The 18,024-nt window shown below is 42.3% G+C and overlaps 1 protein-coding gene and 1 pseudogene across 3 annotated transcripts in view; one reads left to right on the top strand and one right to left on the bottom strand.

Moving 5' to 3' along the window:
• Positions 1-2,406: 2,406 nt before the first annotated feature.
• Positions 2,407-3,997, bottom strand: LOC143437154 (large ribosomal subunit protein P2 pseudogene; annotated as a pseudogene).
• Positions 3,998-5,038: 1,041 nt separating this feature from the next.
• Positions 5,039-18,024, top strand: part of Cdca7l (cell division cycle associated 7 like) — a 47,395-nt gene continuing 34,409 nt past the window's right edge. Inside the window, exons 1-2 of one of the 3 annotated variants that reach the window (XM_076920932.1) lie at positions 5,039-5,185; positions 10,596-10,686. In XM_076920932.1, coding sequence (XP_076777047.1) covers positions 10,624-10,686 — 63 coding nt within the window. In that variant the 5' untranslated portion in view covers positions 5,039-5,185; positions 10,596-10,623. Of the gene's footprint in view, positions 5,186-10,595; positions 10,687-14,896; positions 15,806-16,459; positions 16,898-18,024 lie in introns of those variants that run through there. The other 2 variants (XM_076920934.1, XM_076920933.1) reach the window with 2 other exon arrangements.

Genomic DNA, 18,024 nt, shown 5'->3' with positions numbered 1-18,024 from the left:
ATACCACCCCACCCTGAAATGTCTAGTTGCAGCAGGACTAATTACATCCTCTCCCACTGAGACCCAACCAGGCAGTCCAATAAGAGGACCCAATGAAAGGCAACAGAGTCGGCAACAGCCTCTGCTCCATTGTTAGGGGACTCACAGGAAGACCACGCTGTAATGTAGGCTTAGGTTTTTCAAAACCTACATTAATAAGGGTTCTTAAACACTTTAACCTCCCTTCTAGCCCAGCACCTACCAGAGGTATTTAATAGGGCCAAAGGGGATGTGGACGTGATTAGAAATAGTTCTTTTGGGCATCTTTGCTGTCAGGGTATCAGCAGTTCAGCTCACACAAATCAGAAATCAGCAGTGGTAGCTTGATCCACTTGCAAACACTATTCATGGATCAGCAACGGCAGCTGAATCCAGGAGAAACCACAAGGCTCTGCCATTGGGGCCCAAGTCTGCAGAAGTGACCAGAAGCCACCAGAACACCATGAGACACTCTTTGGTGCTTTTTTCTCTATGAAGTCAGGAAAAATGATGATCAGTGAAGAAGGCAAGGTGAACCAGTGCTTCACAGCATCATCAGCAAAGAGTAGCATCAGTAAAGTCCAACAAAGACCAGCAAAGATTGGCAAAGCGAACCAATGCCAGAGCGTCATCTACTGTCTGTTGGGTTATATTTATACCCTTTCCAAACATCATGTGTTCTCTCAAGCATTCGCTCTAGCAAAACATCGCATGCCCCTTTCCCAGGCAGCTTCCAGAAAAATACCACTATTTATGAAAATATGTCTGTTCTCAACAAAGCATCCTCCCATGTGTCTGCTTCAGCAAAAACACATCCTCTCATAAAACAGTTTCCAGAAAAACATCACATGGCATGACTGAGTCTGCAAAGAAACCAGAAATCTTCACTTCTATGTACATCTGCTATAAGAGTGTAGGGGGTCTAGGCTCAGTCCCTGCATTCTCTTTGGTTGGTGGTTCAGTCTCTGTGACCCCGCCCAGGTTAGTTGACTCTGTAGGTCTTCTTTGGTGTCCTTGGCCCTCTAGTTCACTCAATTCTATCCCCCACTCTTCCACAAGATTCCTTGAGCTCCACCTGACGTATGGCTGTGGATCTGTGCATCTGTTTCTGTCAGCTGCTGGACAAAGCCTCTCAGGAGCCACTATTTCCTGAGATGCTTGTCAATTCAATGGCTTCCCTCATTGCTGCTGCCTCTCCATGATGTGGCCGACTTGCGCTTGCAATCTTCGAGTGTTGCTCTTGTATACCTGGGTCATCTTTTCATTAGCCATTAGCACTCCAAACTTTTGTTTTTGAGTACATGCTCATTATTAATTCCAAGGGAGCTCATCTAAGTCCAAGGATGTTCACAGTTCTTTGCTCTCGTGTTGCAATTCTCTGATTTGCTTGTTTTCTTGCTAGAGTCCCACAACTAATGGGGAACTGTGGCCAACAACTTCAACTTTATTAAGTTCTTGGATGTCTTCCTGACGGTGCTTTCTTGCTTCTGTGGTGAGTGAAGATTTGTAGTCTACTCATGAGAGGCTCTGCTGAGTGGCCATGCCCTCTTGACCGCTCAACCAGGGCTTTAGCATTATTGACTGCCTTTTCAATTGTTCAGATCACAATAAGTGCTTGCCAAGAGGACAGAGAGGTTAGCTCAGCTCCGGGACTAGCCCACACTGTTATTCTACACACTCAGCTTCAGCCGTCAGAGACAGTGATGAGGACCCATGAGATCCAGGTGCTCAGAGGACTCCCATTCCCCAACTCACCTCCTCAGCCAGTAGCCGGCTGCTCTCATTCATGTCCCAGACCTAGACCTGACAAGAACCAGAATGTCAAGCCTCACGTCTCTTACGTGTTCCTACTAGCTGCTGAGAGAATTGGTATGTTTGGGGACTTACGATAATATATTCTTTCTGACAAGTTTTAGAATCCTTTCACACCTTGCATTCTGAAGTCTTTTAATGATTTGAAGTTAGAAGATGCCCTTTAAATTATTTTTATTCTTATTTATATGTATATGTGTATGCGTAGAGGTGCACATAAGTGCAGTGCCTACTGAGGCCAGAAGAGGGCACTGAATCCCCAGGAAATGGAGTTAGAGTCAGTTGTGCGCTACCCCACATGGGCACTGGGAACTGATATAGGATCCCTTGAAAGAGCAGCCAATGCACTTAATTACTGAGCTGTCTCTCCAGGGGAGCATCAATAGATTCTTAGAGTCTGAATATTTGTGTTATTGAATTCTAGATTGCTGTCTATTTATGTATGCACCTGTCTATCATGTCGTTTATCTATATCACTTGCTTGTCTATATTCTTGCCTTCTTTGTTTTATTCTTTCTGTCCCTTCCTTCCCTCCCTCCTTCCTTCCCTCCTTCTTTCCCCCCTTTCTTTCTTTCCTTAAAAAGGCTTTATTTGCAGAGGAGCAGGAATTTTATCGAACAAGCCAAATCCCATGTCTCTCATCTGACTCCTCAGACTCCTCCTTCTTCTCATCTTTCTTCTCCTCTGCTGCAGCAGGGTCAGATCTGCAGAGGCAGGGACCTGCAGAAACAGCCCAACCTCACCAGCAGGCACATCGGCCAGCTTGCCAACACCCTGAGCAATGGCATCCTCAATGTTTTTTCCATTCAGCTCACAGATGACCTTGTTGAGTTGGTTATCATCTGCCTCAATGCCCATGCTGTCTAGTATTTTCTTGATGTCTTTGGCTCTAGGAAAGGAGTTGCCCTCAAGGGCAGCTAGCAGATAAGAGGTGATGCAGGGAATGTTGGCTGCAGTGGACAGACCTCAAATGTTTGACCTCGGTGGCGTCAGGCAGTGAAAAAGAAGCCTTTCTGTTTCTTCATTCTGAATTTCCCAAGGTCAAATATTGAAACTTCTGCATTAACTCAACACATTTCTTCATGTTTCATCTCTTTCTTTTTTGCTCAACTGTATAGGGAATTTCTTGTGCCTTTCATTGAACATTTTATTTGAGTGATTATAATCCTGATTTCAAAGAACTCTACTTCTATTTGTGTTTCTTCTGCATAGCACCCTATTCTTAGATATGAGTGTGCTGTTGAGACATTGGACAAGGAAGGGGGCCCAATTTTCCATGAGGCACTGGGATTAAGCATCAGCTAAAAGTTAAGTTATTGTACCTGCTAACATAAGTTCCTTACTTTTTAGTGTACTTTGTTTTCTTGGTTATTTTTTATCATTTCTATGTTTTGCCTGCATGCATGTGTGAGTGCCTGGTATCTATGCTCACTTTTGTATAAAGAAGCAAGGTAGAAAACAGAAGTTAATGTTATGTCAAGCAAGTGACTTGCTTGCTCCCCCCACCCCAGTAGCCTTGGATTCTGTTGAATACACTGATACTCTCTCTGAACACAAGCCGTACACTGTACATATGTGTTACACTATTCCTGGGGAAATGTGAGCAAACATTTATCCAGCCAAGGCAGGAAGCAAATGACAGACCAACGTGAGGCCTGAGCAAATGCGTACCCAGTGAGTCTGACCAAAGCTTCTTACAGGAGCAGAAATAACTCAAAGTCAGCGCCACCACCAAAGCCCCCCACCCCCAGCATGGGTGATGGCATCGCCAAAGTATGTACAGTGTGCCCTTGTAACCAGGGCACACTGTACAATATGCAGGCAGTCCAACAGGTTGGAACATGTCTTTTCCAGGCAACTCCACTGGGCTGAGTTTCTTCCAGGCAGTTGGCTGCTGTGTGTCTCTCCCAGGTGTCTGTTCTGTCTCTTTTAGGTCGCTTGGCTGATTAAGCCTTTTTCTGTGCAGCAACACTGGACTTCAATTGTCTCTCAGCAGGCCTTATTGTTTATTTATGCTTGAGGAGCCTAGAGAATCTGGTCAGTTTCAGGAACTTCTGGGGATTGAAGGAACCTCTCTGTAGGGATGCAAAGTTTTACCTCCTTTTAGAACAACCTGTGTCTTAATAAACTTCCCTCCAAAATGGAACGCTTTATTTTTATAGGACATTACTACACAATGTAGAACCATTACAGCTACAAATAGGTAAGAAAACATGAACCAAGCAGTTTCAAAAAAAAAAAGTAGAATTATGCACGTTATCATCATCAAAATCACTGTTGTCACTGTTGAAGACCTCTTCCCTCCTCCTCTCTGCTCCCCCTGCTCCTCCCTCCCCTCCTCCTTCCTGCTCCTCCTCCTCACCTTGATTTTCTATTTGATCCCATTTTCTGATTTATATGGAATGCTTGCTTTAGTGGGGGTTTTTTGTCTTGTTTTTGTTTTGTCTTGCCTTCACAGGCTCCAATTTTCCTATGACTTGAAAACTTAATTCTTCTTTATGTTAAAAAGAAAATTCCCTGACCTTTGCTGATTGTTATGGGGAAAGGTATGTATGTTCAGGGGGCAAAGAGAAGGGAGATAGTGTAAGGAGAACCATGGGAAGGAGGCATGGAAGCTGAAAAGCTCCTTTGCTTCAAAAAACAAACAAACAAAAGGACTCTGAATCTAACATAATTATATTCAATTTCCTTGGTCAGCTCCTATTGCCACAAGGCTGTCTAGATGTCACAAATCCATTGTCCTGTGTGCAGGACAGCTGATTTTTGCTCAGTGTCATATACAGACACAATTTGCCTTGAAGTGACATCAGCAAAGCCCACATCCCATTGTACTGAGCCTGGTTTAGGATTTGTGGCTATTGGCTTCATTCCATAGTCTTAAGAGTTGGCCTTCAGTCTTACATTGTACAGATTTCCTGGTGCCAGGATACACATAGCAAAGGCAAAAGCTTGTGTAGACAAAGGTGCTTTGAAGGGATCCAGACAGGCAAGTAGGCCAGAGCTGAAAGCCACACGAATGTGTTCGAATTTTCATATTTGAGTATCTCTGGGATATATTTCCTCAGTCAAGTCTAGACAATGTGTGGATTTTAGAAAAGGGAAACGGGCTGCAGGGCTGGGGTGGGGTTGAGGGGGTGGGGCAGTTGTTTTTGTTTTGAGTCAGGTCCAGCTCTGGCTGGGCTGAGTTCACTGTGCAGACCAAGCTGGCCTGGAACTGGTGGTAATCCTTCTGCCTTTCTCTCCTGAGTTGGCAGCTTGGGACCACAGCTTGGACTGCACCAGGTTTAAGACCCTTGAAAAGGCTTGGAACACTTGGGAGGAGAAGTAACAGTGGGCAGATGCCAGAGGCTCAGTGGTAAGTGCACTGGGAGGGGGAGAAACTCAATCTCTTTCCCATTCATTTTGAATTGATGTTTGAATTTCTTAGGTCATTGTAATTCTAGGTAGGTTGAGGCCAGAAGATCAGGAGTTCAAGGTTATACTCAACTATATAGCACATTCCAGGCCAGCCTGGACTACATGAAACCCTGGGATTTTGTTTCTTAAAAACAAACCTTGATCCTCTCTCTCTCTCTCTCTCTCTCTCTCTCTCTCTCTCTCTCTCTCTCTCTCTCATCTATCTGTCTGTCTGTCTGTCTGTCTGTCTCTATTATATTATTTTTGCCTGCATAAAGGCATAATGATGAGAGAAAACAGATCAGCAGAAGTTATATTTGAACTCCTTTAACTTGGCTATCTTATCCTCCTACAAATTTCTTCAACCCTGAAGTTACAGTTTCCTCATCTTAAAGAAAGGGCAGATTATATACAACCGACACCCCAGCACTCTCTAAGTGAAACCGTGTTTAAGCAAGTTCTATAACCTGGCAGTGTTTAATGTGTGGAAAGCCTGTTACCATTAATACTTCATTACAAACTGCAGAACATTCTAGCTTTCTCAAAACCCAAACAAGTCCATTAGATGTGGGGGGCGTAGAGAAATGAAGGAAATATTGGTAAACAAAACAAAACAAAAAATTTTAGTTTAAACAGGAGAAATAGGTTCAGTGATAAACTTATTAACCACAGTATATACTATATGTTTGAAAACTACTGAGATTTTAAGTTTTGCTTCCCATATATGATGACTATTTAACTTAATGCATATGTCAAATAGCTTCATTCAGCCATGACACAATGGATACACACGTCATAAAATTTATACAATGTGTACGCACATACACACACACACACATACATCTACCCCCCCACCCCCACCCCCCAACACACACACATTCTTTGATTGTGCTGGGCAGGCATGCAGCAGCTTCATTTTTATCATATTTTATTGATAATAAAATGAAGCTGAATGAATTTCAAGGTCACCCACTTTGTGTGTGTTAGTTAGACCTTGGTTTACAGCCACAGAGATTCTGATTTTTTTGATCAATAATCACTGTTGACCAGATGGTGGCTGAAGCCCAGATTCCCAAGCTCCACTCCCAGAGTTTTGATTCAGTAGGTCTCAGGACTGGGCAATAATTCTAATTTCTTGGCCGAGCTCTAGGGATGCTGAGGTTGCTAGTCTTGAGACCACACTTGGGAAATGTCTGAGCCAGACCAAAGCAATCGTTCTCAGCACACCTGATTACCAAGGTGCTCTGGAAGCTTAAAGGACTAATCAAATCCTAAAGTGCTTGGGTCCATGGACTGGCAGTGATCAGTGGCTCAGCCTTACCCCTGGCATCAACACTTGGTTATTTATAGTTTTTTTGGTTTGGAGGAGTTTTTTTAGTGCCACTGTTGTACCTTCAGCCCCAACACGCCCTCCCTCCCCCACTTTTGCAGTTACGGCAGCTGTTAAAATTTACAAAGTTCTTATAGTACAACAGTTCACATTTGACATGTAAAGTATTAACAGTTTTATGCTTAGTTGGGAAAGTTTTACATTTCTGTAATAAATGTCAGGGCTTAGAAGGTGACTAATACAAGGAATTTACATTGTAACCATGTATGTGTTTTTTACATTGTAACCATGTATGTGTTTTTTACATTGTAACCATGTATGTGTTTTGTAATTTAGTTTTTTTCAGCAGTAGTACCAGTGGTATTTGTTTTATACACAAAAAAGATTAAATTTAAACAAATTCATCTTTGGACCTGAATTTAAAAAACACAAAACAAACAAACAAACAAACAAACACCCCCCAAAAGAGAACAAACACTATTGATAAGCACATGCATATCTAGAATGTAAGCTGAGCATTGCCTATTACAGAATCTAGATAATAAAGCCTAGTCATTTGCTCTATTCTGCTTTTATCACCTAAGTTGTTACAATGGAGAACATTGTTAAGGTGTCGCCCATCTTAAATCCTACACTCTGAGAATTCCATGATAGAAGGGGAGATTTTGAGGGAGACTCCTGGAATCATAAATGGCTTCATCGTGAAGACTCTTCGGTCTCCACCAAGAGGTCACAAGGGATTTCAGGAATTGCAGAAGGGAGGCTTTGGTGGGCAGATCCTTGTACGTGTCACTACAATGTGTGTGGAGATAAGGATATACTTTCTCAACGGTATGAATAACCATTGTAAAATATTTCTAGACAAGATAGAGCCTGTTCACATTGAGGGCTTCCTAACATTCAAAGATGTAGTAGCAATGGATGAGTATGATTTTGTGATCATGATTTAAAAATAATTGCTTTTTCTCAGAGTCAACAACAACAAAAGCTCCTGAAAACAAATACTACCCCAGAAGAGGAGGTTTTTTTTTTTTTTTTTTTTTTTTTTTTTTTTTTTTTTTTTTTTTTTTTTTTTCCTGTCAAGGTGAGTCTAAAAATCCTTTGAGGATAAAATATTTGCAGGTTGGTCATAATTAAAATTCTACTACTGGCATAATAAAAAGGCTATGTGCCACTTTTGAGGGGGGAGGTCTGGAAATGTTAGAATTTAGAAGATTGAAAGTCCTCTTCTCTCTTTCTAAAGTATAGAATTACTACTAAATACATGTACAATTAACTTTAAGGAGAAATGTAAATTTTCTATTTTATGATGCAAAACATTCTGCTACTGCTTACTGAAGGCTATGAGTCAGGGCTAGCTAATAACTTGAGAGCAAGAATGGCTGAGGCATTAGGTTCCCCAGAGACGAATCTTGAGGGTCACATATACTATACTAACATCTGAGAATACTGATGCTTTGATTTCTTCCTTTCCAATTTGTATCCCCTTGATCTTCTTTAGCTGTCTTATTGTTCTAGCTAGAACTTGAAGTACTATATTGAAGACAGAGAGTAGACTGCCTTGTCTTATGCACAATTTTAATGGAATTGCTTTAAGTTTTTCTCCATTTAGTTTGATGTTGGCTATTGGCTTGCTGTATATTGCCTTTATTGTGTTTAGGTATACACCTTGTATCCCTGATATCTCCAAAACTTTTAACATGAAAGGGTGTTAGATTTTGTCAAATGTTTTTCAGCATCTATTGAGATGCTCATGTGGTTTTTCTCTTTCAGTTTGTTTATATGATGGGTTACATTGATGGATTAATATTAATATTTTCATATATTAAACCACCCCTGCATCCTTGGGATGAAGCCTATTTGATCACAGTGGATGATCTCTGATGTGTTCTTGGATTTGGTTTGCAAGTATTTTACTGAGTATTTTTGCAATCACTGTTCATAATAAAAATTCTCATTCTTTGTTAATCTTTGTATGGTTTAGATATCAGGGTGGCTGTGGCCTCATAGAATGAGTTGGGCAGTGTTCCTTCTGTTTCTGTTTTGTGGAATAGTTTGAGGAGTATTGGTATTAGTTCTTTGAAAGTTTGGTAGAATTCTATGCTAAAACCTTATGGCCCAGGGCTTTTTGGTTAGAAGACTTTTAGTGACTTCTACCTTCTTAGGGGTTTTAGTTCAGATAGTTTACCTGGTCTTGATTTAGCTTTGGTAATTGGTATGTGTCTAGAAAATCATCCACTTTATTTAGATTTTCCAATTTTGTAGTATACAGGTTTTTGAAGTAAAACCTAATAATTCTTTGAATTGCCTCAGTGTCTGCTGTTATGTCTCTGTTTTTATTTCTGATTGTGTTGATTTGGATACAATCTCTCTGCCTTTTAGTCAGTTTTGCTAAGGGTTTGTCTGTGTTATTGATTTTTTTCAAAGAACCAGTTCTTGGTTTTGTTGATTCTTTGTATTATTCTCTGTTTGTAATTGACTGATTTTATTCACGAGTTTGATTATTCCCTGCCAACTACTTCTCCTGGATATGTTTACTTCTTCTTCTTTTTTTTTTTCTAGAGCCTTCAGCATACTCTTAATTTGTTAGTATGAGAACTCTACAATTTCTTTATGAGAGCACTTAGTGCTATGAACTTTCCTCTTAGCACTGCTCTCATAATGTCCCATATGTTTGGGTCTGTTGTGCCTTCATTTTCATTGAATTCTAGAAATTCTTTAATTTCTTTACTTCTTTTCCTGACCCAGTGATCATTGAGTGGACAGTTGTTCAGGGTCCATGACTATGTAGGCTTTCTGTTGTTTCTCTTGTTGTTTAAGTCCAGTTTTTAATTTGTGGTGATCTGATAAGACACATGGGGTTATTTCAATCTTCTTGTATCTGTTGAGGCTTGCTTTATAACAGATTATATGCTCAATTCTTGATTAGGTCTATTCCAGCTTATTTATTGGGTTTATTTTCTTGGAAAAGCTTTTTCCAGTCCTTTATACTGAGATAATAACTGTCTTTGTTGCTGAGATGTGTTTCTTGTATACAGCAGAAATGATAGATTCTGTTTACTAATCCATTCTGTTAGCCTGTGTTTTTTTACTGGGCACTTGAGTCTATTGTTGCTGATAGATATTAATGACCAATCATTGTTAGTTTTGTTGTTTGTGGAGTGTGTGTATGTATGTGTATTTCTCTTCTATTGGTTTTAGTGGTGTAAAATTGTTTATTTCTTGTATTTTCTTGAATGTAGTTAGCCTCATTGGGTTGGAGAGGTTTTTTTTTCTAATAGCTTCTAGAGGGCTGGTATTGTTTACATTTGGTTTTGTCTTGAAATATCTTGGTTTTTCTATCTATGGCAATTTAAAATTTTGCTGGACATAGTAGTCCTGGCTGACATCTGTGGTCTCTTAGAGTCTACAGGATCTCTACCCACCCCTTCCAGCTTTTAGAGACTCAGATGAGAAATCAGGTATAATTCTAATGAATAAATCTGCCTTTATATGTTACATGGTCTTTCTCCCTTACTGCTTTTAAAAGTCTTTCTTTGTTCTATATATTTAGTGTTTTGATTATTATGTGGTGGGAGGATTTTCTTTTCTGGTCCAATCTGTTTGGTGTTCTGTAAGCTTCTTGTACATTTATAGGCATCTGTTAATTTAGGTTAGTGAAATTTTCTTCTATAATTTTGTTGAAAATGTTTTTTCTAAGCTTTTGAGCTGGGAATCTTCTCCTTCTTCCATTCCTATTATTCTTAGGTTTGGTCTTTTCATAGTGTCCCAAATTTCCTGGATGTTTTGTTTCATGAACTTTTTAGATTTTGCATTTTCTTTGACTGATATATTTATTTCTTCTATTGTATCTTCTATACCTGAGATTCTCTCTTCCATCATCTATATTCTGTTGGTGATACTTATGTCTGTAGTTCCTGTTCTCTTTTCTAGATGGTTTTATTAGGATATCCAGGGTTTGTTGTACCAGGATAGTTGGGCTCTGGTGGTGCCATATTGCTATGGGTCTTGTTAATTGTGTTTTTATTCTGTCCTTTAGGCATCTGGTTTTCCCTGGTGCTGGCTGAATGATCCTGGTGGCAGCAGGACTTCTGGGGAAAAAGGGGGTGTGTGGGGGCCAGACAATGGAGGTAAGGGTACCTTTCTCTGCTGGCTGTGTATCAGACAGACCCCTCTGGTAAGGGATTGGTGGGGCAATGTTCCATGTTGGTATTTTTTGGGGTCTCCTTGGGCTTCCACGGGGTAGTAAGAGGCTCTTGAGGTTCTGCAAAAGTCCTCAGGACCTAAGAACAGACCAGAGATAAATAATGGAGCTTATGGAACCACATGCAACTTACCTCTGCAGGATGTATCTCAGGCATAGTGACTGGGATGGCAAGCAGATCTGACTGGGATGGAATTGGTGGGGCAGGATTCTAAGCTGGCTAGTTTTGGTGCCCCAGAAGGTTTCCAAGGGAAAGCAAGATGCTTTTGGGGTCCCACAAGGTCCTCTGAACCAAGGAGGGAACCCAGAGCTAGATAATGGGGCTCCAGGGACCATTCAGAGCTCACCTCTGCCTTTTATGCTGTTCTTTAGGAATTTATTTACTATATTAATGTATTGATATGTTCTAATACAATTACAAAGGCTACCCAAGAGTTTATTTACAAGCATTTCCCTGGGTTTTGGTGTGTTTTGGTAGTTTTGGAAAGAGTTTTCATTCTTCCATGCAGAAACTACTGCTCCTCTTTTAGTCACTCTACCAATAGTCAGCAGCACAAAGGAATATCCCAAGGTGATGGGGTTTGTTAATCAGAAAACACCCATAATTTTTTCAAACTATATACTATAGACTACTAAGGATCATAACTATTTTCCTTTGTGATATATGTTTATAGATAAGAATTGTTAAATAATCGGTTATTATTATTGTTTCAGATTGCGTTAATTTAAATAATTAATAAGTTCATGAAGCATTCCCAAGGAGTCGCAAAGACTTGCCACATATACTGCTTTTATTTATTTATTTATTTATTTACCATTTAAGTATTTATTTCTTTTTTCCAGACAAGGTTTCTCTGTGTAGCCTTGGCTGTCCTAGAAATCAGTATGTAGACCAGGCTGAACTAGAACTCAGAGATATCCCTGCCTCTGGTCCCTGGGTGCTTGGATTAAAGGCATGCACCACCATGTCTGGCTATCACTGCGTGTATTTTCATAGCACTATTTTCTTTAATTAAAACATTGCTTTTGAACATTCCATCCATCTATATAATGTACATATCTATTGCCTATTGCCTTCTCTTGTGCTCTTCCCCCTCTGGCTAAACCCCTTCTCTTTTCTAGTTAGTTCCTCTTCTGTTCTTTCATTTTTTTCATTCTATTTTTTTTTTTTTTTATGGTCTAGAGTCAAATTAGGGTTGCTTGCATGAGCACGGGTGGGGAGATAGTTACTAGAGCCAAGCAAACTTTTCAGGGGCTACACGATTGAACACCATTTCTTCCCCTCTCCTAGCAATTGATAATTGCCAATAGCAACTCAGGGAGGGGTGGGAACCTCATGAAGCCCATCTCACCTATGACAAAATGTTAACAGGCCCATCTTGTACAGATCCTGTGCCGGTCATAGCTTCTGTGAGTTCATGAGTGCCATGGCCATGTGTCTGGAAGACAGAACTCCACAGTACTCCTCTGCATCCCCGTTTCTACGCTCCTTCTGTCTTAGGTGATACTCTTTTAGCCCAGGGGAGCCCCGTATGGCTTCTTCTTGTGGAGAGGTAAACATTTACAAGACAGGGCATTAGTGATAGATGAAAGTAAGGATTCTACCCAAGTCTAGTTTGGTGAACAAATGAGGTTTTTTTTTTGTTTACTTGAAAGAGAATGGATTATCACAAAGCAGCCATACCACCAAGAATTCTCTCACCTTGCTTGGATGATGATCTCACCATAGCTACACACAGAGTCAGAAGTCATCCTTCAGCGAACCCACCAAGCCACTAGACCATATGCAACTTTATGTGACTTTGACTGTATTGAAGCTTTTTTTTTTTTTTTTTTTTTTTTTTAGACAGGGTTTCTCTGTGTAGTCCTGGCTGTCCTGGAACCCACTTTGTAGACCAGGCTGGCCTCGAACTCAGAAATCCACCTGCCTCTGCCTCCCAAGTGCTGGGATTAAAGGCATGTGCCACCACCGCCCGGCTTCTTTTTCATTTTTCTTTCTGTGGTTTTTTTTGTTTTGTTTTGTTTTTGTTGTTGTTTTCGGTTTTTTGTTTTGTTTTGTTTTGGGCATCGGTCAGGGTTCTGCCTCTGGGTTTCATCTTCCTTTCTCAGACTTTCAAGCTTGAGTGCCCGGCGACCCCTGCAAAGCTTCAGATCTCCCTAAGTTTCCATCCTTGACTCCCCCACCATGGCAACCACCTATTGACTTCTTGGTAGTACCACAGGCACTGAAGCTTTATTCTAATGTGGGATTTTATGAAGTCAGTATACACAGAGCATTGGGTTACTAATTACACAGATATACATCTCCTATGCTATTTATAGCTATTTTTTCCTCTTAACTAGAACATACCAGAGCTGTAACATCACATCAAGATTCTCTTGTTATGCCCAGTCAGGAGGATGGGACAGCTGCTTAATAAAAGGAACTTTTTATGTTAAAGGGCACCTTGTCATTGTTAGGGTATAGTCTGCTATAGAAGACTCATTTCTGGATGGATGATTCTGCCGTAAGTTGGGGGTTTTACATCTAATGTCTCACTCTTAGCATTGCTTCCGTTTTCTATGTTAGATATTGTCTAATCTCAAGGAGTTGGAAGTTTCAAGAGACTGAGAGATAGTGAGCATTCAGGTGCTATCTTCTTTGGCTGCCTTTTTACATATTCATAACCAATATGAATGTTCTAAGGAGAATTGGGCTATTTCCCAGGTGGCCTCAAGTGCTTTCTGCCAGAAGTGGATTCTTTGCTGAATTGTCAAGGGCAGAAAACCATTGACCTACTCTGTTATAATAGGGTAGACTATTGGGTCACTGTTCCTGGGATGATGGGAAGAAATGAGTCTTTATTTTAGAGAAGATACCAAAGAAATTATCCCACCCAGATCCGGCTTGGTGAGCCAAGTTGACTGGGGTTACTTAAGAGGTATGGGCGTTTTCTTACAGGTTTCCTTACAGGATCCTGGGGGGTCTCAAAGGCAGCTATATATCTGAAGAGCTCAGCATAGTAACGCTGCATCCCTGGAGTTCCCTGGAGCTTGCATGCAGCTCTGAAGTCCAGTCTCTCCTCCCCTGTATTCATTGCTTATATAACCCTGGGGAAGAGTGTGGGAACCTTCTAGCTTTCTAAGCATCTTGGGACTTGTAAGTTCCTTTAGTTTCTTGAGTCTTAGGAGTGTCCCACCCCATTCTAGGAGAGAGCGCTTCAGTTTGGAGAAAATGGCTACACAATACCCAATGTATAATACTCAAATACTAAGCTTAAGGAACCAGATTCAGGACTTGGTGGTTCCTTTTACAGAGAACAAACACTGTGGACTGAGCTAGCTTTTCTAATGATGTGGCTGGGCCCATGAATCAGATCGACATAAGACAGATAATAGGAGAAAACCACACAAATTTATTTCATAAAAAATCAGCAGATAGAGGAAAAGATTTCCACGTTGCATTGGGCATTGCCAAAAGTCTGATAAGAAGAAGGGCCTTGGCTAGGCTAGTTATTTGAGTGCAGTGGGCACAAAGATAAGAGTTCATTCGGCTAAGCTTGGTCTGGCCAGATTTCCCTTAACTTCGGCTTCCAGTCCTTGTTAGGAACCTTGTTTTCCTTTCATGTGGGGAGGTATATCTCACAAGGAATAGCATCTCTCCCCCATAAGTTCAAGGAAGAGGCAGTGGATCTTCTTGCACCTGCTGTTTGTGAAGTGCCTTTGAAGCCTTCAGTGTGACAGAATGGCATGTTAATGATGACGTATTCTTATGCCAAGGTTCACATCTCATCCATTCAGGGAGTTATAGACAGCTTCTTATTCTCTTAAAGAAACATTTTTAATAGATTAATTTTTATTTTATGTGCCTGAATGTATTATCTCTCTCTGTCTCTATCTCTCTGTCTCTGTCTCTCTCTGTCTCTCTCTCTGTCTCTCTCTGTCTCTCTCTCTGTCTCTGTCTCTGTCTCTCTCTCTCTCTCTGTGTGTGTGTGTGTGTGTGTATACAACCTGCATGAAGTGTCAGCAGAGGCCACTGAATTCTGTGGTGGTTTGAATAAGAATAGTCCCCAAAGAACCAAGCAAGCAGCAAAACTTGACAGCCTGCTCCCTGGTTCTTTACCAGCTTGCTTATAATATATAACCCAGGCCTGCCTATCCAGGGATGGCAAGGGCATGTCTCACAGACACGGTCACAGGCTAACCTGGTGAAAGCAATTTCTTGAGATTTCCTCTTCCTAGGTCTATTTACATTTGTGTCAAGCTGACAGGAACTAACCAGCATAGGCTGCTTAATGAAGGTTTCTAAAGCAGGAAGTTTCAGTGGCCTAAATAGGCTCCTGATGATAGCGAGGTTCCAAATGCTGCTTCAAACCGATGCTCTCTTTACAATACGGATTTGCTGTAGTCTACAGTAGAAATAATAACAGAGATAACTGCAAACACAGCCCTTAGATCACAGCAAGACAATTATCTTAGATTAAAACCAGCTTTGATTAATACATTTTTACTGTTCTTCCTGGCAACCTAGGGAGACAAGGAGAAAAAAGGGGAGGGGGGAAGAATGTTGGGTCTACCCTAGGAGCATAAAAATGTTTTCTGGTTTGATGGTATGCTGCTGTCAAGGAGTGCCTGGATGAATGTTGAGAGAATTCTAGGAACTACTACATATGAAGTAGTTACAACAACACAGGTTATCCAGAAGAAGTAAAACATTTTTTTTTTCTTCTGTTTTGACCCAAGAGTCAAATTCAGAATGCTTATGCTCCTGCCTCCACAGAGTTGGGATTATAGACAAGGGCAACTAAACCAAGCTATGTGCATTTCTATAGTTAGACACTGTTTTGTTAGCTTCATTCCCAACATTGGCAACATGTTGCTCAACTAAAGAAGAAAGCAAGACGCCTCTTTCCTCAACACTGTCTCATCCTGAAGCCCGAGGACAACTTCATCTATCCATTCAGCATAACCGAAGGATGACCACTGGATCCAAGGAGCCGAGGCTGGCTGCCTAAAATTCTACTCAGCCAAGCTGTTGCTGTACCACCCCACGACCCCATCCTGTGGTAAACCTTTTCACATTTCATTTTTTTCAGCTCCTCAGGCTTGTGCTGGACCTCCTCCCACTGTCTCCACTCTTTAAATGCTTCAGGCTTCTGATTTGAGCTCTAAATCTTTGATGCCCACAGCCCACTCCATGCCGTTAGATTACCACTCCCCGCAATCCCCATGGCATCTAACTTGCTCCAAGTTTACATGTCCATGCACTTTTATTATTAGATTTAGCATTTTTAATCAGTGGTAGGAATTGAGTTACTCATCATTTCAACTATCCGTCCAATTAGTGATGGGGACATAATTATCATCATCATGAGACTTGCATTATCACTATGGTTATTCATATTATCCTGGGGGTAATGGCTCCCAGCCCATAAAATCCAACCTAGTAGGCACTGGGTTTTTGTTTATTTCTGAGTTCGCAGGCCTATCCCAGTGTTTCCACGGTGAGTAGGTGCTAGTGATTAGAATCTAGGCACTACTGGGGAGCTCTGGCTAAGAGAATTGAGGCCTTGCTTGCAGTGTATGGTGTGCAGGGTGCTACTGGGGTTTTTCAGTGAACTGGGCAGCCACTGTTTTGGAGGCGCACAGACCACGCCCCTTCCCAACAACAAAGCAAAGCCTGCTCTAAGGCCTCTGCCAAACCCTCCTGTAACTCAGGCCATTAGAACCCGGAGGTTTGTGCGGCAGGGTTTGAGTGGGCCAGGTACCCGGAGCTCATAGGCGCGTGCAGCCCAAGCTTGAGTCTCCCGCGCGAATCAGAGCGGACGGCTCCACCGTGGACCTGCGCGGCGGGGGGAAGCCCGCGCAACCAAACACGCCCGCCAATGCCCGTCGCGCGCCCCCTTTGCGCGCTCCCGCGCCGGCCGTAAGACTAGGACCGCAGGTGGCGAGGCCCGGGTACGGGCGTGTGGCCCGAGGCCGTGCTAGGTTGCGCGGAGCGCGCGGAACCACCTCGTCCCCCCGTCCGGACCCAGTGCGCTGCTCCACGGCAAATTTCGCGCGCTGCGTGCTCGGGGCCGCGCCAGCCCGGGTGGCCGCGTGCAGGGCGCAGGGAAGTGAGCCCGGCAGGGAAGATGGAGCTGGCCACGCGCTCCCAGGTGAGGGTTTCCCCCAGCCCCGGTCTCCGGCTGCTTTCTGCACTCCCCGCCCTGCCCCACCGGTCCACGCGGAGGACTGGGTGCTGGGAATTTAGGTCCTGTAGGTGTGCGCGTGGCTCCGTGCCGTACCACTCCGGGTCTACAGGTTTGGCCCCTGCAGCCGGGGCTCAGGTGGGGACGCCTATTCTGGAGCTGCAGGCCGGGAGCTACGGGGCGCAGCGCTCGGAGACCTGGGGGAGGGGCGCGCGGGAGGGCAGCGTGCAGTCTCTCCCCCACCCCCTTTCCTCGCCGGGACTGGCACCAGAGATCAGGGAGATTAAGAAAAAAGCAGTTAAAAAGAAAAGGAAAAACAGAAAAAAAAAATTCTTTTTGAGACTCACACTATTCCAATCTTGGTAATAGAGTTTAAAAGAGTTGCCGTGGTACTCCTGTAGAACTTTCGTAAATCTACTACTTAGAGCAAATGATAACATCTTTATGCCAAGTTAACAAACAGCTAAAGGATTGCAAATCTTACGCAAAGGGCAAACCCGTTATGTATTGTGGGCCCAATTTAAGTTTTGAAACTTAGTCTCCCAAAGGGTCATTTGCCTGCCGGGATTGTGATTTCTGTTAGTTTACAGTTTCAGGGTTTTTCTTTACTTTAAAACATCTCTCTGTAAAAAACGACAACCATAAGACACCTAAACGGACACGCACTTTTTTATGTAGTGGTAAGCAGATCAATTTTAAAAATGAACTAAGAAAAACTTTGAAAAGAGAACCCCTGTGCGTGGGGTGCGGGATGTTTTACATGAACGTAGCCTTTCTTGAACTGCTTCTGCCCGCAACTCTCACTGAATCTTACCCCTGTAGTCTACCTGTAGGCTCTGAGCCTGGTGGAGCAGTGCCCAAGTTTTACCAGACGTGGCCTGCCCAGGCCTGGTACTTACCTTTGTGCTGGCAAATTAAAGAACTAGCTAGCTGCTTAGCTACCAGTGGCCACTTTGTCCTGTTAGTGACTGCTGAGAATGTCTTTCTGAAAGTGAAGGTTTGTGAGAAAGTATTTTAAAAGGTTTTTCCAGTGAAGGGAGACAAGAAAAACAATACTGAGCCAAACTAAGGCTTTAGGGTTTTTGTTGTTGTTT

Source organism: Arvicanthis niloticus, chromosome 23, assembly GCF_011762505.2.
Source record: "Arvicanthis niloticus isolate mArvNil1 chromosome 23, mArvNil1.pat.X, whole genome shotgun sequence".
NCBI lineage: Eukaryota > Metazoa > Chordata > Mammalia > Rodentia > Muridae > Arvicanthis > Arvicanthis niloticus.
Note: the sequence above shows the minus strand (reverse complement) of the source record. Positions and strands in the feature narration are given on the sequence as shown.